Raw genomic sequence first — 20,233 nt, forward strand, 5'->3', positions numbered from 1 at the left:
GGTCACAGCTATGTGTTGGTCAGTGTTAAATGTAAAAAAACATTTTTTTCTGTGTCATCTGCTGCCCTTCACATGACATCTGCGGTTTCTACAAAACTCCCAAATTTTCATTTTATTTCTTATGCTGACCCACACTACATCAAAATCATGATGTGGAGAGTTATGATACAATAGGAATAACTACCTTCCTATTGACCAAGAACCAGACTTTAAGAGAGCCTTAGAGATTATTTTCTGGAGAAGGAACTAGAGGGTAAAAAGGGGTCAAAGTGATTTATCCAAAGGAGAGAAGGGACAAAAATTTATTAAGCATATGTTATGTGCTAGGCATTGTATTAAGAGCTTTACAATAATTTCCTCATTTGATCTTCACAACAGGCAGATGCTATTATTATTCCCATTATATTATTGGGAAACTGAGGCAAATAGAGGCTAAGGAACTCATTCAGAATTGCACAGTTAATAAATATCTGAAATGATATTTGAATACAGACCTTCCCAACCCCAGGCTCAGTGTTCTATCCATCGTGCCACCTAGCTAGCTGCCTTTCACCTAGATGCTCACAGAACTTCACCCTACTAACATTTCATTCATCTCATAATAGCTTTTCAAGGTAAGGAAGGAGCAAAACATATTATGATTGGTTGGTGGTGGTGTTCATTCTTTTTAGTCGGGTCCAACTTTTTGTGACCCCATTTGGAATTTTCTTGGCAAAAATACTACAGTGGTCTTCCATTTACTTCTCCAGTCCATTTTACAGATGAGAAAAGAGGCAAACAGGCTTAAGTATTTGCCCAGAATCACACAGCTATTAAGTATCTAAGACCAAATTCAAACTTAGTTCGTCCAGGCTCATTGTTCTCTCCACTGGGCTTACCTGCCCTATACTGTGATTAGCTTTTAGATATTGTCATTATGTAGATGGAAAAAGCAAAATAGAATCTATTCCTTTTGGTTTAACAAACATTTATTAAATTCCTATTATATGTAATGCAATTTTTTTATTACCTGTAGTTAGGTTTTATTATTATTTTTCATTCAATAGCATTTTATTTTTCCAATTACATATAAAGATAGTTTTAAAGTCATTTTTGTAAGATCTTGAATCCAAATTTTCTTTTCTCTCTATCTCACTTACCACCCCCTCCCAAGACAGCAAGCAATCTGATATAACAATCATTTAAAACATATTTTTATATTAGTCATGTTGTGAAAGAAAAATCAGAAAAAAGGGAAAAACCACAATGCAATGTTTATCAAGAAATAAAATGAAAGGAGAAGTGTCTTAAAAAAAAATGAGGTATGTTAACATAATGGTATAATAATAATACTAGCTAACATTTATATAGCATTTACTATGTTCCAGGGAATGTATTAAGCCCTGTAAAATTATCATCTCATTTGACCCTCATAACAACCCTGGAAGATAGGAACTATTATTATCCCCATTTTACAGATTGGGAAACTGAGGCAAACAGATCAAATGACTTGACCAGGGTCACACAGCTAGTAAGTGTTTGAGGCTAGGTTTAGACTTAGGTACACCTATTCTCAGGCACAGTGATGTATTTACTGCACCACCTAGGGGCCTATTACAAAACCACAAGAATTAAATGAATAAGAAATACTGAGAAAAGGATGGGAAGGAAAAAAAATCCCTGTACTATGTGATCAAGCTTGGTGGAATGTTGTCTACAACATTGCATATACTGTCATATTCAGCTGATATGTCAATTTGGGTTTTTTAGAATGCTCTTTTTTAGGTCTTTTAAAAAAATTCTTTGTTGCAAAGGATGACTCCCTGGGGAAAGGAAGAGAGGAGGATATATTGGGGAATAAAGGTTTTACAAAAGTAAAACCATATCAATAAAAAATTTTAAAATTCAGAAAAAATTATGTATCAGAGACTGCTTTCAAGGAATTTGCAATGTAGTAGAAAGGATTTGATACCTCCTCAGATAGTGATAAAGTATGATTGAATAAATAGAAGAGGTCTAAGCAAAGTGTTATGATATAATATAAAATTTGAGGAGGGAACTAACTGGGGGAATTGGGGAAGGCTTCTTGGAGGAGACTTGGGTCTTGAAAGAAGAGAAGGGTTACAAAGGATGGGAAAGGAGATTCATTCTAAGCCTTGAAACAATGACATGGAGGCAAAGAGGGCTGGACAGCATTAGAATAGTTTGATCTGAACATAAAAAAGGATATAAGCATAAAGAAAGGAAAGAGGCATTTATTAAGCATCTACTATGTGCCAGACACTGAGTTAAACATTTTACAAATATTATATTATTTGATCCTCACAACAACCCTATAAGGTAGGTACTATTATGAGCTCCATTTTACAATTGAGGAAACTGAGGCAGACAGATTAAATGATTTGTCCAGAGTCACTTAGCTAGTAAGTATCTAAGGCTACACTTGAATTGAGGTCTTGCAGACTCTAGGCTAAGTGCTCCGTCCACTTTACTACTCAGGTGCCTTTCAAAAAGACTAATGTGACTCCCCTCCATCAGAGTTTGAGCCCTGTCCTACCTCTTTTCTCCCCATAGTGACCATCCCTGGTGATCATACTTTTAACTTCATTAATAAATGACATTTGTGATAGACAAAAAATCCCAAACAACAAAAGCCTAAGAAAATTAGTGTGAAATAAAGCTGGAAAGGGTACTGGTGCCAGATCATGGAGTGCTTTGAATGTCAGGCTAAATAATTTCTTCTCAAAGTACTGAGAACTCTTGAAGACTTTTTGGTAGAGAATGATATGATCAAATCTATGCATGTGGAAGATTATTTTAATAGTGGTGATGGATAGATGGGAGAAGGGACAGACTAAAGGTAAGGATATTGTAACAGTCCAAGAAAGTTCACTTACTGATCCAGGATGGTGGTGATAGGAGAGAAAAGAGAAATATTTTTTAAATTAATTGTTTTATTTTTCTGGTTATACATGTATATTAATTTTTAAAATACACATTTCTTCATGAATCTTGTTGGGAGGAAAAATCAGAACAAAAGGGGAAAACCATGAGAGGAAAAAAAAACAAAAAAAAGGTAAATGAAAAGAAATATTTTGATAGGGAATCAATTGATGGTGATAGTGATGATGATTGCTCAATTTTCAATGGAAAGAGATGACCTCCAAGGTTTATTCCATTTCTAAATCCTTTTATTCCATGGATGAAATCACTAGGGGAGAGGCTGCAGATGAAGAAATGAAAAGGATGAAGATGAAGAGGAAATAAACTTGAGTGAATCCAAAGTAGAGGTGAATAGGAGAGTACTTAATGTTAGAAAGTTCATGGTTGTTTTTGTTGTTGCTTTTTTCTTGAAGAGAAAAGTTGCTTTAAGTTTTTGAAGGAATAAGCTTTCTGATGAGAAGGAACATGGGGTTTTTTCTTACTAGTCTGACGGATGCCATTCATTTTTTGCCCTTCTCTAATTATTCCAGCCATAGTTAGGACCTGGTTAGTAAAATAATCAAATTGATTCTGTGACTTTTAATTTATAGTTAATTGATTTTTGTCCTGTAACTGCCTAAGTCATGATTCTTTGTCTCTGAACTTTGTTCAGAAATTATCTGACATGTGATGAGCTAAGTTTAGAAATCTAGTTCTCCTATTAAGCATTATTCAATTCTTGTGTCAAGAAAATCTGTTACTCTTGAAAGAAGCAAATAGAACCACAAAGTCTGGTCTAATATCTTTACACAACCTAACTATATTTCAAGGACATCTGGTTTGTTAGCCAAAGAAGTCTGGGTTATTATTTCTAGAATATCTTGTAGATGCAGCTGGACTCGAACAATGAACACTTTTTAGTCATAGGAGAGAAGGAAGAAATTGTTAGCACTTATTTCTAATTTCCATCTAATAATATTTTCTTCCATCTATGATACTAACCTTCGTATATTCTGTGTTCCAAAACTTTAAAAGAGAGCTCTCTGCTTCATTCAGAATCTTACCTTTGCTGGGGAAGCTGAGATCCTATTACTTGCTAAATCCATACTTTACTAATAAATTGACCATGCTCAGATTTTTGTGCCTTAGTTTACCCTAATTTCAATCACAACACTAATCACCTAGAAGCATGAATTTTCCTTGGCCTGCTTTGGAGGGATAGTCCAACCCTTATGTCAGATGTCTTTTTAAGATAATTCTGTGTAAATTCAAGGGTTCATTTGGAAATCTGTTTTGCTATACTATGCACATTTATTACAGGGATTTTGTTTTTCTTTCTTTTTTCACTTATTTATTTCTATTTATTTTATTATTTTTAAAATTTAAAATTATCTATTTGTTTAAGTATATCTCAAATTGATCAATGAAAGAAGAAAAGTAATTGGAATCTAAAATGGTCTCCATCAACTGGAAAATACATAAACAAATTATGACATATCAATGGAACGGAACATCAATATGCCATAAGAAATGATGAATGGGTTGGTTCCCAAGGAAGAAACCTGGGAAAATTTGCATGAATTGATGCAGAGTGAAGTGAGTATATTCAGGGGGACAATTTTGACAGGAAGAGAAATAATGTAAAGACAAACTCTTTTGAAAGACTTAAGAACTCTGATATATGCAACAACTAACCACAATTTCAGAAGACTGATGGTGAAGAATGCTACCCATCTCTTTCCGGAGAGAGGATGGACTCGAAATGCAGAAAGAGACACACATTTTTACATGGCCAATACAGGAATATATTTTGCTTGTATGCATATTTCATATGTAACCATAGTCCCAAATTCCCTTGATACAGAATTTTCTTTCTATTGGTGGAGATCAGTGCCCTGTGTTTACGTGAAGGACATTTAAGAGTGATAAAAGCATGAGAGAGAAGAGCTTATGATCTTTTAAAGCTTTCAGTCTTTTCAGGTAACTTTTTTTTAAAACATATTTTCATAACAAACATATTTGTCATATTGTACAAGAAAAGTCAGATCAAAAAAGAAGAAGCCGCAAGAAAGAAAAACAAACAAGCAAACAAAAAACAAAAAATTCTTTCATCAGTTCCTCAAGCCACTAAGAATTGTCCAAGACAGACAGTCCTGTAGCTGGTGATTGCAGCAGCAGCTCTGGTTTCCTTCTATTTAGTCTAGAGTTTTCTCTGCTACTGCTGTTGTTAATGCTGCTCATATTCCCTTTCATCAGAAGATTCTCTTTTTAGAGTAGAGCAGAGAAGGACAAACAGGCCAGGCCAGGGAGGGATTCAGTGATAGAAATTTCTAATGTTCTGTATTGATCTCAGAATGTGAACCACTCTTTTCCATTTTCCATGCACACCAAGAATTCTTTTCCATGCTTTGGTGATTCAGCATAATATTCAGTTGGCTTTATTTTATAACTAGGCCTTTGCCTGCTTAAAATAATAAAACTCCTAATGCCAATTAGAAAAATTCCTCGTTACCCCCCCCTTTTTATTATGAGTTAACTGACAATATAAGTGTAACTGGATTTTGTCATTTCATGTATCTGCCACTGTTTGGATAGATTTTTAATATATTTTTTTCTATTTACAAAATTCAGAAATGGAAACTATCCTTTGTGTATGCAGACATGAGGGGGTTGGCGTGTATATGGGGGGGCATGCATATGTATGCAAATTTTACTTTTATAGAATATTTTCATTGTGAAGGTAGAGGGATGGGTAGGAAACTATTTCTCCAATGAAAGGTACCAAAGACCTGTTTTCTTAACAAAATTCTTGAGGGAGGGGAGGGGACCTTTACCCTTTTTGTTTTTTCTGCCCTTTGGGTTTAAGCAGATTAAAAAGCTGTGATTTTCAAAAAACATCAATAACAACAATAACAAAGGTGAAATGCTATGCTTCAGTCCACAATCAATCTCCTTAATTCTCTCTCTGTGGATGTCCTTTTCCATCCCAACTAACTCTATTGGAATTGCCTTAAATCACCACATTGCTGAAAAGAGCTAAGTCCATCAAAGTTGTCCATCACATAATCTTCATGTTACTGTGTACAATGTTCTCTTCTTCGGGTCTCTTTAAGGTTTAAATGCTTCAATTGCTTCAGGTGCTTTTGGTTTATAGCCCAAGAGAGAAAATAGAAGATGATAACCTCATTTCAGCTTGGTGAAGGTGAATAAAACTCTAGGAAGAAGACAACATGAAAGGAGCTGGCAGCTTCCATTACGTTCTTGTCCTCAGCTTGCTATATGAGAAACTTGGGTGAACTTCCAAGGTTTTGATAAACTTTGGGGGAGACCTAGTACTCTCTCAAGTTGAATTAAATTACTTCACTTCCAACAGAAGAATTCTTTTACTCTATATTGTCTCCTATATATTATTTCTAATTTTTCTATTTTGCTACCCATTTGGGTTTCTTGATTCTTCTCTATGTGAGTTCATTGTGGAACTGGTATTTGGTGGGAAAAGAGTAAAGCCCTGGATATAAAACTTTAGGTCAGTCTAACCCCAATACTGAAAAACCAATCAAAATTATATTAAAGTGGTAGAGCCAAGAAAGTGGAGAGAAAAGCCAGGAAGTTGCTTTAGCTCTCCCCAGTTTCCATTGGAAACAACAAGAAACCAAGTTTCTGAACAGAATCTGAAACAATAGTGTCTACAAAGAGATGAAATGAAACAATTTTCCAATTCACAATAGAAGGACTTGAGGAAAGGTCAGGGAAATAGAAAAAAGGTAAAATACCTCATTGGAAAAACAACCAATCTGGAAAATAGATGCAGGAAAAACAATTTAAGAATTGTTGGAATACCTGAAAGCTATGATAAGAAAAAAAAAAGATCGTGGACAGCATTTTTTAAAGAAATCATGAAAGAAAATTGCCATGATATACTAGAACCAGAAGGCAAAATAGTCATTGAAAGAATCCATCAATCACCCCCTGAAAGAAATCCCCAAGAAATATTGTAGCTAATTCCAGAACTACAAGATCAAGGAGAAAATACTGCAAGAAATTACATTTAAACCTGAAAATTATTCTGCTTCCTTATGAGCCACCCAATGACATCCCAGTGTTACATGTAGGACAGCCCTAGTAACACATATAAGATGTCATTGTTGTTTATGGTGCTATGGAGTTGGAAAGAAAAAATAAATTTTTGTTAATTGAAAAAATATAATTTAAAAAAATTCAAGAGCCTTCCTAATTTAAACTGGCACCATTTCCAATCCCTACAATCCTTTACCTTTAAATTAGAAAAATATTGAATAGAGGTGAAGAGGTTAGAGATTAAGAAAATGAGGGTTAATCATTTTATTTTATTATTATTTTCCTTTTTTTTCTCCTTCCTTTTTAAATGATAATCTGGCTAATGAAAGAGACCTATAAATTTGTTGGTGACCACAAATTGAACAGAGTGACTATTTTTTTTAGAGAATTACATTCAAATTTAAACATGACCTTGGCAAGCATGACCTTGAAGAATTAGGCAGATAGAAACAAGACTGAATGGAGATAGATAGTGCCAGATAATTTACTTAAGTAGAAAAAACAACTTATACAAGTGCTAGATTGGACAGGATTGATTTTGTGGAATGGTGACAGAGAGTCAGATATCTGAAAGTCTAGACAAATGAGTATGAATCAGCAATGGCCTAAAATTAGGGACTTTTTTTTTTTTTTTACTATTAGCTAATGAGATAATATTTGTAAAATGTTTGGTATAGTAGGTGTTTAATAAATGCTTATCCTTTCCTTCCCCTCCCAGACTATGAGGTAAGGTGGAGGGAGATGCAGAATTCCTTCTCTTAGGTAGACAGGATCCTCTACCTTGGGTGGAAACTGTGATGGACATGCTCATAATGGCAACCAAGAAGTCCAGGGGTCAACAGATTATTGTATATTTGTAGTCATCAATCAATCAGCATATATTTAGTAATTGCCAACTTAATGGCACAGTGGATCAGTTTCTTCATCTGTGAATGTGGTAGAGAAGGAAATGGAGAAGTAAATTGGCAAGAAAGCCCCAAATGGAATCATGAAGAAGAATGGGTACGTGCTCAAAAAACAGCAACACATGTTATAGAATGGTTTTAGAGTTGTATTCATAGGAGGACTTTCCACATTAGGAGTTCCTTAATAAAGTCACAGTTTCAGATCCCTCAAGGCCCACCTCAGTATCTTAAAAAAAACCCAAAACATCAAATATGTGCATTTAGAAAAAGTCATATTAAAAAGTATCCCTCATTACAATCCAGGCAGGTTTCTACTTTGTGGCTCCCCATTTCTGACCCTGACTGGTCTTCTTTTTACACTGTTTGGATTTTCACTTTAGCATAAAGCTTTAAATTAAATGGGCAGTCAGCTAATAAGTGCCTTCTAGGTTCTGGGACACTCCAGGTACTATGTTAATCCCCTGGGATATAAAGAAACATAAAAGGCAATCCCTATTCTCTCTCTCTCTCTCTTTTTTTAAATAGGTATGTCCAAACAGTTGTTTTGCTGTACAAAAAGAATCCGACTCTGAAACAGTGTACAATTAGCCTGTGAAGGAAATCCAAAATGCAAGCAGACAAAATTAGAGGGATTGGGAATTCTATGTAGTGGTTCATAGTCATCTCCCAGAGTTCTTTTGTGGGGTGAAGCTGGTTCAATGCATTATTGCTCTATTTGAATTGATTTGGTTCATGTCATTGTTGAAGATGGCCACGTCCATCAGAATTGATCTAATTCTAGAATTGATATAGTATTGTTGTTGAAGTATATAATGATCTCCTGGTCCTGCTCATTTCACTCTGCATCAGTTCATGTAAGTTTCTCCAGGCCTTTCTGAAATCATCCTGCTGGTCATTTCTTACAGAACAATAATATTCCATAATATTCATATACCATAATTTATTCAGCCATTCTCCAACTGATGGGCATCCATGTAGTTTCCGGTTTCTGGCCACTACAAAGAGGGCTGCCACAAACATTCTTGCACATACAGGTCCCTTTCCCTTCTTTAAGATTCTTTGGGATATAAGCCCAGTAGTAACACTGCTGGATCAAAGGATATACACAGTTTGATAACTTTTTGAGCATAGTTCCAAATTGCTCTCCAGAATGCCTGGATGTATTCACAATTCCACCAACAATGTATCAGTGTCCTTGTTTTCCCACATCCCCACCAACATTCTGCATTATCTTTCCCTGGCATTCTAGCCAATCTGACAGGTGTGTAGTGGTATCTCAGAGTTGTCTTAATTTCTCTGATTAATAATGACTTGGAGCATCTTTTCATATGGCTAGAAATAGTTTCAATTTCTTCATCTGAGAATTGTCTGTTCATATCCCTTGACCATTTATCAATTGGAGAATGGTGGCAATCCGTATTCTCAAGGTACCATTAGGGTGCCATGTCTGGAATCAGCAACATTCACTCATTTTTGTGAATTCAAAGCCAACTTCAAAAACTTATCATCTATGTTAACTTGGGCAACTCATTTAACCCTGTTTACCTCAGTTCCTTATCTGTAAGATGGGTTGGAAAAAGAAATGACAAACCATTCCAGATCTTTACCAAGAAAACCCATAAAGGTGGGAAATGACCCAACAACAGTATGTTAATCCCCTGAGTTACAAAAAAATATATATAAAAATCCTCTTCTCACAATCTAATAACATATTTTTGCTTTTAGTGAGAGATTTTTGTCTTTTTTTATAAATTTAAGTCAAAATATTACTATATACCTTTATATTCACAAGTAGCCAAGTGTCTTAAACAATCCAATTTCAGAAAAGGAAGTTGAAGTGGCTGTGAAGGAATTACCAAAGATCCTGGCCCAGTTAGATTTACAGTCAAATACTATCAAATGTTTAAACAACAATGAATACCTACACAATGCATATTTTTCTAAAAAATTGAGATACAAATGCTCTACCAAGCTCCTTTAAAAAAAATGATCTTGTGCCCAGATCAAAGGATAAGAGAGAGTGTGATGAATATCAATTTTAACATTTTAAATAAAATTCTAACAGAAAGACAATATCTATCTAGACACTATTATTAGATACTAAAAGCAATATCTCCAAAAATTTTATTCACTATGATCAAATTATATTTATACCAGAAGTCATATCTGAAGTCAGAAAGACTCATTCATCTTCTTGAGTTTAAATCTATTCTCAAATACTGCTAGCTGCCCAGACACCTGGGCAAATCACTTAGCCCTGTTTGCCTCAGTTTCTTTATCTGTGAAATGAGCTAGAGAAGGAAAGGGCAAACCGTCGCAGTGTCTTTGCCAAGAAAACTTCAGATGGGATCATGAAGAAGAATGGGGATGTCATCAAACAACAATAAGTTGTAGAATGTTTTAGAGAGTTCAAAATTAAGAAAATGATTAACATAACTAATCATATTAAAACAAGAAGCCAATCAGAAATAGAATAATAAATCTAGAAAACTTATCCAACATCCACTTATTATTATTTTTCCCTTTTAAGCAATAGTCTCAAGATCAAATGCTTCCATCGGTAAATATCTATACTGCTAGATTATTCTCTGGACAATTTATTTGGCAGCAGAACATTCCTATTGCTTTCTTTACTTCTCATTCCCCCCATCCCTCCAGAAAGAATAATGACATAACATTCATATTTAATTTCTTAATTATGATTCTTCATAAACGGAGATGAGAAATTGGCCTACTGATTACATCATTACCATCAATGTCTTTATTTCTAATGATAATTTTCACATATGGAGAGACAACATAAACTTCACATCCAGCTTACCTTGTCCCATGTCTTCAAGTTCCTATTTTCTATCAAACTATAAGAACAAGTCCCCTTGCTCCTAGAATATTATTTTTGGACTGCCAATTTGAATATTTCCCAGGCTGGTGATTGGAGGGTAGTAGGTTCTTTAAGAACCTGCTAAGGCCAATGTCTTGTTTCCACTTTCCCTTTTGGGGCCCCAGGCAGTTTCCATCTCCTCTGTCCCCTCCCCTGGGTTATCTTACTCACCAGGTTGTCTGAAGAAGACCCATTTTTTCTTTTATCTTCGGGGCCCAATGCTATATTGGATGGGTGTGTGCTCAGCAAGCTGGAGAAAAGAACTACAAACTTTTCATGGCCTTAGACAAACATCACCCAAGCTATCTATGTAGCTGTCCCCAGTTAGTTCTCATTTAGTCTTAGATTCAATAGAAATAAAAAGCCCAAATAGAGAGGTATTTACAAGCATTTCCATTTCCAAGTATCAGGAAAAACTCTGAATATATGCACTTTCTGGCTAAGCCTGTTTGAAAGAGATAAGAAGAGAGAATTCATTTTAAAAAATAATATCTCAGGTACTTCATTTCCTCTTTATTCTATTTTCTTGAGTATTAATTCACAAGGAGAGCTAAATTTTCCCTCTCATTTATACTGGTGGTGTAAAGCAGTTTAGGGGATTTTGAATACTGCTCTTGTACATTTTATATGTATATGTGTGTGTGTATACATATATATTACATATATATGTATATAGAAGATAAGAGACATAGAAGTATATTTCTGACTCCATGGTACACTTTTGTGTAAGGCAAGGGGTCAGCAAGGGGGGAACTTCAAAATGCAGTGGCGTATGTAGGAGAACCTACTTCATTTGAACCTTGCTATTGCCAGAATGAAAATTGAAACACTATTTACCCTTTGCCATATTATAACTGGGATTTTCTCTGGGAAAAGAGCTAGTGTTGCCCCTGCTGGGAAGAGCCTGGAAGTGCAGGGAAAGACAATATTGCTGAAGGGAATTCCAGGGACATTGCCATCTCTACTGTAGAAATCTGCATGAAAATCCCTGAAGCTATTCTTGGATAACTTGACTGTAAATAACTGAGTCAGCGGGGAAGTTTTGTTCTTCAGTAAGTGTCATTATTTTTCATGAGTTCAACGAAAAGAGATCTATTTGTTTTCTTTGACTGCAAATAAACTTTTTCTCCTTATGCTTTATGAGCTTGTGTGCTGGCCAGACAGGGTGACAACTCTCTGGGTGCTGTTGTAGGGTGAAGTTCTTGGATTTTCCAGGTGAGGTCTGTGGTTCAGTGACGTGAGAAGCATCACATATAAGACTCATGTAATTTCCCTGAATGAGCTCAAAGATGAGGAGGCGTAACAATGTCCTTAGCTATGAGTATTCCCCCTTAGAAGAACCTATTCTGAGAGTTGTGTACATTCTTTACTGTTTCTTTTTGCTCAAGATCTCTAAAGAAAAAGGGTGATGGAGGATATCTCACCTTACAAATGCCCTCCCCAAATAAATGAAGAGATGATTTGTCTTTGTTGATTGTTCTTTTTGGGATTGTGTCCAATTCCACATGACCCGGAGAACCTTAAGCACATCAATCCTGACTTTGGGGTTTTCTTGGCAAAGATATTGGAATGGTTTACCATTTTCTGCTCTAGGGGACTGAGGCAAATAGAGGTTAAGTGACTTGCCCAAAATCACACAGCTAGTAAGAATGAGGCTGAATGTGAACTCAGATCTTCCTGGATACAGGACTGGTGTCCATGCTTTGTCTTAAATTTCCCTGACAGCAGATCCGACCAAATAAAACTCTTTCCAATCAAGTTCAGGAGCTTCTTGTTGCTCTTAGGCAAAATAAAGGTCTTTTGTTTAGTATTAGAGCTCTTCACAATTTTGTCTCAATCTACATTTTTAGTCTCTCTTTAGTTCTCTCTGGACAAGAAAAAAATGGCCTCCTTGTTGCTTCTCACACTGGCTGATCCATTTCTTATCTCCTTGCCTTTGCACTCACTGGTCATCTCAAATACCTAGAATTCACTCTCACTTTGAGAACAGGGCCTGTCTTATGCCTGTTTTTATTCCCATACACTTAACATAGTGCCTGGCACATAGTAAGTGTTTAAATATTTATTGATTGACTATCCAATAGCTTCCCTTTTTAAGGTGAAGCTCAAGCACCATCTTCTGCACAAAGCCTTTCCTTATTCCTCCAACTACTGTGTTCTTCCATTCCCCATTGAACAACCTTGTATACATTTGTAATTGTTTATTTTATGTTTATTTTGTGTGTACTTGTACTGTGTATATTGCATTTGTATTGTATTTATCTTTCCTATTAGAATATAAGCTCTATATGAGTAGAGATGGTTTTATTCTTTGTACATCCAGTGCCTAGCATGCAGTAGCTGGCACACAGGAGGTATATAATAAATATTTGTTGATTGATTCCCTTGCCTACCAAAGTGCAATATTTCCCTTGTATTTCAAGTCTTTTCCCTCATCTCTATTTTTTCTGATACCTATTAATTTAGGACTTTATTACCACCCCTGTGCAATATTGAAATAGCTTCTTAACAGTTTTTTGTTGCCAAACTGGACAACTCTATTCTGGGCCCATGAACTTCCCACCTCTGTACCCAAAGGTTTCAGAATCTTCCTGGTGGTTGCAAATCTCTCTTACTGTTCTGATCTTCACTTGTTGTGTTTCCACCTATTTTTAAAAGCCCAGTTCAAGTGCCACATACTCCATGAAGCCTTTTCTGATCTCTGTGTCTCAAGCCTCACACTTTGTTTTATAACTTACTAATAAACTTATCATGTAATATTATGTGCTATAACGAATGAGTGCTGCAGCCAGCTAAATTGGGGAGTGAGAGCCAATTGTTAAATTTGCAATGTGAGCATTTTATATCTTGGAAATCAGCAAATACTATAAACCAAGGTTTGATTTATTGTTTTGTTGATTATCTAGACTTAAGAAAGAGATGGAGAAAATGTTAATAATTCATGTTAAAGTCAAAAGTGTATTGTCGATATTTTGGGTTTTTTAAAGAACCTGTTATTACACATTTACCAACACAACCTTGATTATAGTTAACCTTGTTGCCAAATTGCAACTCCACTAGATTGTAAACTCCTTGAGGGCAGGGAATTGTGTTTCATCTAAACTTAGCATATACCCCTTTGAAGAATATAGTGCTTTGTGCATAGAATGTAGGTAATAAATGCTTGTGGCATTTGTCATATTCCAAAGCTGCTTACTCTTTTGAGGTTGCCAATAAAGGCAACCATGATCCCAGAAACCATACATTTTCCATTCCTATGTAACACCTAGGAGATGAAGATGCCATTTCATTTAGGAAAACATATATAGACTCTTCTACCTAATATCTATCAAACTGATAAAGATGGCAAAGGAGAAAAATGGCAATTATTGGCAGGGCTATGGGAAGCCAGGCACATGAATATACCACTGATAAAGTCATAGATTAGTACAACCATACTGGAAATAATTTTGGAACTCAACTGCAAAATTCCCTAGGCTCTACATACCTTTTGAATAAATGATGCCATTTCTAGGCATATATCTCAAATAAATTAAGGACAAAGAGAAAAGGTCCATGTGTACAACAACTTATCCAGTAGTACTTTTTGTTGTAGCAAAGAATGGGAAACAAAAGGAGTACCCGTCTGTAGGAGAATGACTGGACACGTCATCATATATGAAGGTAAAAGGATATTGTTGTACCATGAGAAATGATGAACATGATGGATTCAAAGAAACCTTGGACGATGTGCATGAACTGATGCAAAGTGAAGATAATAGAATCAGGAGAATAATTTATATGACTGACCACAATAATGTAAAGGGAAACAAGTTGGAAAGACTAAAAAGCTTTTATCAAAGCTACAGAAGACCATTGATAAAGAACATTCCCTTCCTCTTAACAGAGGAGTATGGATCCAATATAGAGATATCTCATTTGATAAAATGATCTAATCACTGTAGTGAGTAATCATGACTTCAAAAGACTTTTGAATTATATACTTCCCATTTCTTTGCATAAAAGTGAAGTAGTAGAAAAGCAGAGAGAACAGCATATATATCTTATGGATATAACCAATGTATTTACTTATTTATTTATATATTTATAATATATCCAACCATTTATTCATTAATCATAATTATCGCTTAAAAGGCAGGATTTCTATTTGAGGCCTGGGAAATGAGATTATAAGCAATGAAAGTGATGGAAAAAATAATACAAGAAAGAAAAAGAGTGTCAATGAAACATTAAAAAATATACAAAAGAGCAGAAGGAAACTCAGAAAGGGCTATAGGAACACAGCAGTTTTGCTAATATCATGTTGAATTTAATACGTTCTTTAAAAACAACTTAAATATAGATAGTGAAATGATCCAGGATGAACTTGATGATCTTATAGTGGGGTAAGTCTTTGTGAAGACTTTAATTGTGTCTCATTGACAATGCATTGATTGGCTTGGATCATTGTGGATCAATTAAACATAAATTAGTTGATTTTCATTTTCTCCTTCAGAGACATTTTTGGTTCTAGATCAACAAAAAGAGGGTCAGTAGTTGTCAGTCTCTCCCTGCTTTTCTCCACCTTTTTCCCTTGTCAGAGAGATCCTTGAGATTTTAGCACAGGGAAGAACTTTTGAAACAGAAGAGTGGACTACAGTCTCTTTGGGTCAACCAAACAGAAGTACAGCTTTCTAATTACCTAATTACTAATTATCTCCTCTATACATCTACCCCTCAATTTGATTACCTATTGACCCAAGAGATGAGAACAGTCAAGTCAGTGGTGGAGAAGCTGGAGTTTCTGGACTTGAAATTCTGGATTTTGAATGCCTAAAGTCAGCTGACCATTCAACCAGAAAGAGAGAGACAGAGAGGGGGAGGGAGACAGAAAGACACGGGGAAAAAAAAAAAAAAAAGAACAGAAAAGGGAGTGGGGGGAGGAAGAGAGATACATGGAGTGGGGAGGCTGTGCTCCTGGGCAGTACCAGCTCCTTGCAGAGGGGCAGCCTACACACATGGTTCCCAGAGCTGAAACTGAGGCAAGAGATATGGACTTTGACCTTCACTATTACTGTGAGTTTCTGAGCAGTGAAATTCTGACGGAAAGGTAATTGTTTTTCCAAAAATACTGTTTGTTTTCCTTGCACAGAGTCCAAGTCCTTAAAATAATAACAATCAATCAACCAATCCATAACAAACATTTATTATACATATTCTATGTGCCCTTGCACTCTGCCAAGCATTAGGGAAACAGAAAAAAGGAAAAAAACAAACAGGCATGCTTTCTAATAGGGGGACAATATGTAAATAAATAGGCACATAGAAATATAGGCTAGATCTATGATTTTATTCTTTTTTTTCAAAGTTTTAAGATTTATTTTAAACTTAAATACAAAATAAGAAAAGAAAAAATTGCCATGTACATAGCAGAACATAAGAGAGGAATCAATATAAGGTAATAAATGTCCATTTCAAAAATACCTGTGTAATAAATATTATACATTGTTTTCAAAGCTGTCTGTCTTTGCTTCCTTGTAGATTTTCTTTTGTTCTCTGCTGTAAACTTTTAACTTTATATTTTTCCCCTCCCTTCTCCATCTTCCCAAAGAAAACTACAATTAGGCATGGATATATATGTAGGTATATGTATATATGCATACACACACATATATATGTATATGTATTTACATATATAAATACATATATCTACACACATACACAATACATAAATATTGATGTCTATAAACAAAATATATACTCTCATACATACACTCATACACATACTCGTATTCATGCATATGTATGTAAGTCTGTACTATGCATGTTTCCACTTGTCATCTATTTCTCTGGAGGTGGATAGTATCTTCTTTCATAAGTCCAAATCTTTCCACATTTTTCTAAATCAACTGGATCATCATTTCCTAGACCATAGCAACATTCCAACCAAATCACATTCTATCTGAGAGATTATCTCTAATTTTTTCCCCCATTTTTCTGCATTCCTTCTGTTCTTGGCTATATAGGTTTTATTTATACAAGAAAATTTCAATTTAAAATAACAAAATTATCCATTTCATACTTCAACAAAGCTCTCACTTTATAATTTGGTTTAAGGACAATCTGTTTCTTTTGCATCTTTTTTTTTCACTTGGCTTCTTTGAAGCTCCTGGCCTTTTATATTCTAGTAGAACTTTGTTTTATTTTTTCTAATTCAGTAAAATAATTTTTTTAGTAATTTAATTGGGATGGCATTACATAAATTATTAGTTAGGTAAAAATGTCATTTTTAGTGTATTGACTTTACCTACTTGTAAACAATAAATTTTAGTTCAATTATTTATATTTAATTTTATTTGTATAAAATTTTTATATTTATATTTACACATGGTTAAGTTCATCCTTTTCAAATTCTAAGCTATAATTACTTCTTGTATTTTTTCTCCTTTCTATTTTTTCTTCTCTATCCTTCTCTATTGTTATCCCTCCTTATTCCCTGAGGATGTTTCAGAGAAAGAACTTGGGGGGTTATGGTTCTAAAGATAGCTCTTTATCCATGCTGCCTTTCAAATAAGTACATACAAGATACATATAGAATGGATAGAAAGTAACCTTAAAGTGGAATGACATTAAATTTAAGAGTTCTATGGATTTCTTGAATGATTCACTGAAATGGCTCAGTGAAATGTCAAGGATTTGCCTGTCTAGGAACTCCAAATTCATATATCTTCCAAAAGAAGTTCAAAAAAGTAGGAGGGGACTATGAGTCCTGGAAACTGCACTGGATCTTGGGGGGAAAGTGGGACTAACCACAGAGGGAGAGAATTGTATCAATGATTTATGGACTATTTTGCATTTTTCTGTGAGATGGAATAAAGGCTATTTTGTGCCCCATTTGCTTGTTCCAGTCAAGAATAAACACAAGGAAAATTTTAGTAAAGTTTTAAGTTTTAATAGATATTTAATAGCTTTACTAATTTAAAATGCACTGACTTTTAGAAGTCAGATGTTAGATAAATATCATATAAAAATTCAGGTGTCCCATAAAATTGATACATATTCCCCAATGGTATTAAATTTTTTTCATATAAATAAATATAAACTGCTAATAACCACATTAAAATATGTTTAAATCAAAGAAAAACAAATCAAGATAACCTAAGTTACTACCATATGTGCACTAGAATACCAAAAATGAGAAGAGAATGTTGTAGACACTATGGGAAAACAAGAACCGTAATATATTGTCGGGGCAGCTAGGAAGTTCCGGGGACTACTAACCCCAAAGAGTGACTGTAACTGAACCTTGGAGGCTTCTAGAATTTATAGCAAGCCTAGGGGAACTTCATTTAGTTAGGAATTACTGTGTCTTTGACTGGACATCATGTAGGCAGACATCTAGACTGGTTGTGCATAAAGCTAGTTCTGAGCACAGGGCAAATAGGGACTAACAGGTTTGGGACATCCATTAAACAGACACATACATTGTGGCTGGCTTCAGGATTACTCAGAGTCCTAGGGAGTGACATTTGCTATGGAGAGTAACTTTCAAAGCAGCAGTGCCTAATGCGTGCCTAATCATAGGGTTTTCTTAAACCATTTTACATGACTGATGTCACATTGTAATTAAAGGACACAGCAATGGTAAGGTGCTTCCCACTCTCCCCATTCCTACATGAGAGATATTGTCTTTCATAATTCAACCACACCCCTTCACTCACCTTTCTTTCAGTGCAAAACAAAACCCTTTGTTTTATTGAGATAAAAATGATTACCAGGTGTGTTTATTTAATATACATCTTGAATGTCTTTGCTGCCAATGATGTTGTCAACTCCTGGAGGGCAGCAGCTCAGCCTATTTAACTTGATAATGTTCAAAACCGTGCCAGGGATGGCAAACTTGTGTTTGGCACAAAGCAGGTACTTAATAATTGCTTATTCTTTACCTTTGTGGTGAAAAGAATATTCTGGAGCTCTTTGCTTTGGCATATATTAGGTGCATGTTCTTGGAAAAATCATGGAATCACAGATTTAGATTTGAAAGGGGGTCTCAGACTATATAATTCAATCCACTTATTTTATTTTATTTTTTGTTTCTTTTCTTTTTTCTTTATTATTTTTTCAATGAACAAACATCTGTTTTCTCTCCTTCCTACATCTCCCTCCCATTGGGAAAAAAAGGAAGAAAGAAAGAGATAACTCTTATGACAAATACACATTGTCAAGCAAAGCAAATTCCTATTTTGGTCATGTCCAAAAATGGATGTCTCCTTTTGCATCTCAAGTCCTTTATTTCTTGGTTAGCATGCTTGGGAACTGGCTGGTAACTGCATTGCTAAGACCTCTTAAGTCTTTCTAAGTTAAACTAGTATGGCAAAAACTAGGCATTAAACCACATCTAACACCATATACCAAAATATTGTCAAAATGGATTCATGATTTAGACATAAAGAGTGTTATTATAAGCAAATTAGAAGAACATAGGATAGTTTACCTTTCAGATCTGTGGAGAAGGAAGGAATTTGTGACCAAAGAAGAACTGGAACTCATTATTGAACACCAAATAGATAATTTTGATTATATTAAGTTAAAAAGTTTTTGTACAAACAAAACTAATGCAGACAAGATTAGAAAGGAAGTAATAAATTGGGAAAACATTTTTACATTTAAGGATTATGATAAAGACCTCATTTCCAAAATATCTAGAGAATTGACTCAAATGTCTAGCCATTCTCCAATTGATAAGAGGTCAAAGAATATGAACAGGCAATTTTTAAATGAAGAAATTAAAACCATTTCTAATCATATGAAAAGTTGCTCCAAATCACTATTGATCAGAGAAATGAAAATTAAGACAACTCTGAGATACAACTACACATATCTCAGATTGGTTAAGATGACAGGAAAAGATAAAGATGAATGTTGGAAGGGGGGATGTGGGAAAACTGGTTGGTGGAGTTGTGTATAGATCCAGCTATTCTAGAGAACAATTTGGAAAGATGGCCAAAGGGTTTTTAAACTGTGCATTCCCTTTGATCCAGCAGTGTTATTACTACTGGGTCTGTGTCCCAAAGAGATCTTAAAGGAAGGAAAGGGATTTACATGCTCCAAAATGTTTGTGGCAGCCCTCTTTGTAGTGGCAAGAAACTGGAAACTGGCTAAGGAACTTGGTATGCAGCCAAGAATAACTTACCCAGCAAAAATGAGCATCATTTTCCAGGGAAGAAGATGGACATTTAACGAAATAAATGAATTCCATCTATTCTTGATCTATTCTTGGGTTTGTCAAACACTAGATTGCTATTTTTATTCACTATCTTGCCCTGTGAACCTAACCTAATCCACTGATCAACTAGTCTATTTCTTAGCCAATACCAAATGGTTTTGGTGACTGTTGCTTTATAATATAATTCTAGATCAGGTCCAGCTAGACCACCTTCATTTAATTTTTTTTTCATTACTTCCCTTGAAATTCTCGACCTTTTGTTGT

At 34.9% G+C, this 20,233-nt stretch overlaps 1 protein-coding gene across 5 annotated transcripts in view; it reads right to left on the reverse strand.

Annotated features, from left to right (window-relative positions):
• The window catches only part of EPB42 (erythrocyte membrane protein band 4.2), a 41,168-nt gene extending 30,289 nt beyond the window's left edge, over window positions 1-10,879 (reverse strand). For all 5 annotated transcript variants that reach the window (XM_074289410.1, XM_074289412.1, XM_074289409.1 and 2 more), the window contains exon 1: window positions 10,705-10,879. In XM_074289410.1, coding sequence (XP_074145511.1) covers window positions 10,705-10,714 — 10 coding nt within the window. In that variant the 5' untranslated portion in view covers window positions 10,715-10,879. The remainder of the gene's footprint in view (window positions 1-10,704) is intronic.
• Between the last annotated feature and the right edge of the window lie 9,354 nt (window positions 10,880-20,233).

Source organism: Sminthopsis crassicaudata, chromosome 2 (genome assembly GCF_048593235.1).
Source record: "Sminthopsis crassicaudata isolate SCR6 chromosome 2, ASM4859323v1, whole genome shotgun sequence".
NCBI classification, from domain to species: Eukaryota; Metazoa; Chordata; class Mammalia; order Dasyuromorphia; family Dasyuridae; genus Sminthopsis; species Sminthopsis crassicaudata.